At 51.2% G+C, this 2,405-nt stretch overlaps 1 protein-coding gene across 1 annotated transcript; it reads left to right on the top strand.

Annotated features, from left to right (window-relative positions):
• Positions 1–226: 226 nt before the first annotated feature.
• LOC141726806 (uncharacterized) lies at positions 227–853 on the top strand (the record flags this gene model as incomplete). The annotated part of the gene is made up of 1 exon (XM_074531874.1): positions 227–853. A coding segment is annotated over one exon (627 nt), but the record flags the coding sequence as incomplete, so codon positions are not given.
• Positions 854–2,405: the final 1,552 nt, after the last annotated feature.

Below are 2,405 nucleotides of genomic sequence, written 5' to 3'. Positions count from 1 at the left end.
GGGATCTCCTACCCCTTCCCTCTGGCACAGAGGCAAATTCCATCCTCTCCTTGTTGTTCCTGCCCCAGAGAAGGAGCTGAGAATGGAGACCATGGAGGAAAAATCTCCATGGTATAACCTCATGGAAAAGGCCATTTTGAGTGACTCCACAGTGCAGAATTCCAATGGGGAGGAAAATCCCCAGAGATCCTGCAGCAGGAGGGGCTTCAAACCCAGCCCAGTGTGCTCTGAGAAGGAAAGACCCACCCTGTGCCAGGAAGGTGGACAAAGCTTCAGCCAGAGCTCAGAGCTGATGGCCAGGCAGCAGCTTCATGATGGGGAGAAGCCCCACAAATTCTGGGAGTGTGGGAAGAGCTTCAGGCAGAGCAGCACCCTGATCAGCCACCAGATGATCCACACGGGGGAATGGGCCTACGAGTGTGGGGAATGTGGGAAGGGCTTCAGCTGCAGATCTGCCCTCATCGGGCACCAACGCATCCACACTGGGGAGAGGCCCTATGAGTGTCCCGAGTGTGGGAAGAGGTGTCAGACCAGCTCCAGTCTCCTCCTGCATGAGCGGATTCACACGGATGAGAGGCCCTTCCACTGGCCCAATCGAGGGAAGGGCTTCAGGCACAACTCCACCCTCATCACCCACCAGTGCATCCACACTGGGGAGAGGCCCTACGAGTGTCCCCAGTGTGGGAAGAGCATCACCCAGAGGTCTCACTTGACCAAACACCAATGGAGGCACCAGAAAGGGAAGCCCCACAAATGCTCTGACTGCAGGAAGAGCTTTATGCACTGCTCCAACTCCATGCCCCACAGAAGGATCCATGTTGGTCAGATCCCTGGTGACCCACATTCCCTGTGATCCATGTGGGGAGGACACCTGGCTGGTTATCCTTTTGGTTTGGCCCTAATTTTCTTCTGATTTGTCTTTATTGCTTAAAAACACCTGAAATAGGATTAAAGGAAAGTTATTTATTAAAGATGTTTCAAGTCCCACCTTATAACATGTATTTCAGATGGAATTTATGGTTTAAATACATATTCTGGGGGATTAGTGTGTTCTTGGAGGATTTCAGGAAGTGTTCTCCATCTCTTTGTACTCCAAAAGTCATAATGGATTGATCTGTCACCTCCAAAGGGCTCAATCCCACTGAAAACAACTCAATCTTACCTCAAAAGGGCTCAATCCCACCTCAAATCGGCTTGTTCCCACCTTATAAAAAACTCAGTCCAATGCCAAATTTACTCAGTTCCACAGCCTCCAAGGTGAGATGGGATTGGAAAGAGATTGGGAGAAGTGGGATCCAAATTTGAGGCTTGGGGATTGGGGATTGTCTGGGGCTGGGTGGGTGGGATGTATTTTGATAGTAAATAAAACTTTCAGAATATTGATTTCTGTCCCATTCATTTTCTGTCAGTTCCAGTTTGTTTTTCAGAGTGCCTCCTTCACAGCTAATTGTGTTTGTGTCCTCCTTTCTCTCCTGCCTCTCTTTCCCTGCGCTGTTTCTCTCTCAGTGTTTCCCATTACCAGGGCAGCTGCTACCAAAGACCCTGCCCTGATTTAATTCCCCATCCAGGAGCTACAAGAAACGTGGCTGAAGTTATGAAGGCTGACAGTGAAATGTCACTGTAGGATCTTGCTCCACTTGGCTTTTGGCTCCTTCTTAAAAGCTTTACCTCCCAGGGCAGGTACATCTTTTCCTAGCTGGGAACTGGAATTCCAGACCCTGGCAGTGTGTGCCATGGATCCCAGAGGGGCATTCCCGAGGCTCCCAGGGTGCTGCTCCTGCCATGCCTCCCAAGGAGCTGTGCAGGGCCAGGGGACAAGGTCCAGCAGCTCTGTTGGTTCTGCAGTGCCACAAGGGCCCCTGGTTCCATGAGTTTCCCTACTGCCAACAGTGGTTCCTTGGTTCCCATGATGCCCTGCTGCCGTGTGACCATGGATATTTGGTGCCATGAAGTTCTTCAGTGTCACAATGGCCTCCCTCCCTCCATGAGCTTCCGCAGTGTCCAAATGGCCTCCTTGGATGGGCAGTGTCACCATGGACCATTGGCTCCATGCAGCCCCCTGGGTCACCATGGACTCCTTGGTTCCATGAGGTTCTGGAGGTGTCTCCATGGTCTCCTTGGATCCACAGTGTCACAATGGACCACCTTATCCACGTGGCCCTGCTGTGTCACCATGGCCACTTGGTTCCATGGGACCCCTGGGTCACAATTTACTCCTTGCTTCTACGTCACCCCCTCAGTGCCAAAATGGCCCCTTCATTCCATGAGAAACAACAAAAGTTTTGTAGGAACATTGAGCAAATCCTGCTTAACAAATGTGGGAACATCTGTTTGCATTCAAGAGAGAGGTTAAAGGTGAGGATGGCACCAGCAGCTTCCATCTGCAACAGAGATCCAGGGAAAGG

Source organism: Zonotrichia albicollis, chromosome W (genome assembly GCF_047830755.1).
Source record: "Zonotrichia albicollis isolate bZonAlb1 chromosome W, bZonAlb1.hap1, whole genome shotgun sequence".
NCBI classification, from domain to species: Eukaryota; Metazoa; Chordata; class Aves; order Passeriformes; family Passerellidae; genus Zonotrichia; species Zonotrichia albicollis.
This window is presented reverse-complemented; position numbering and strand designations above follow the sequence as displayed.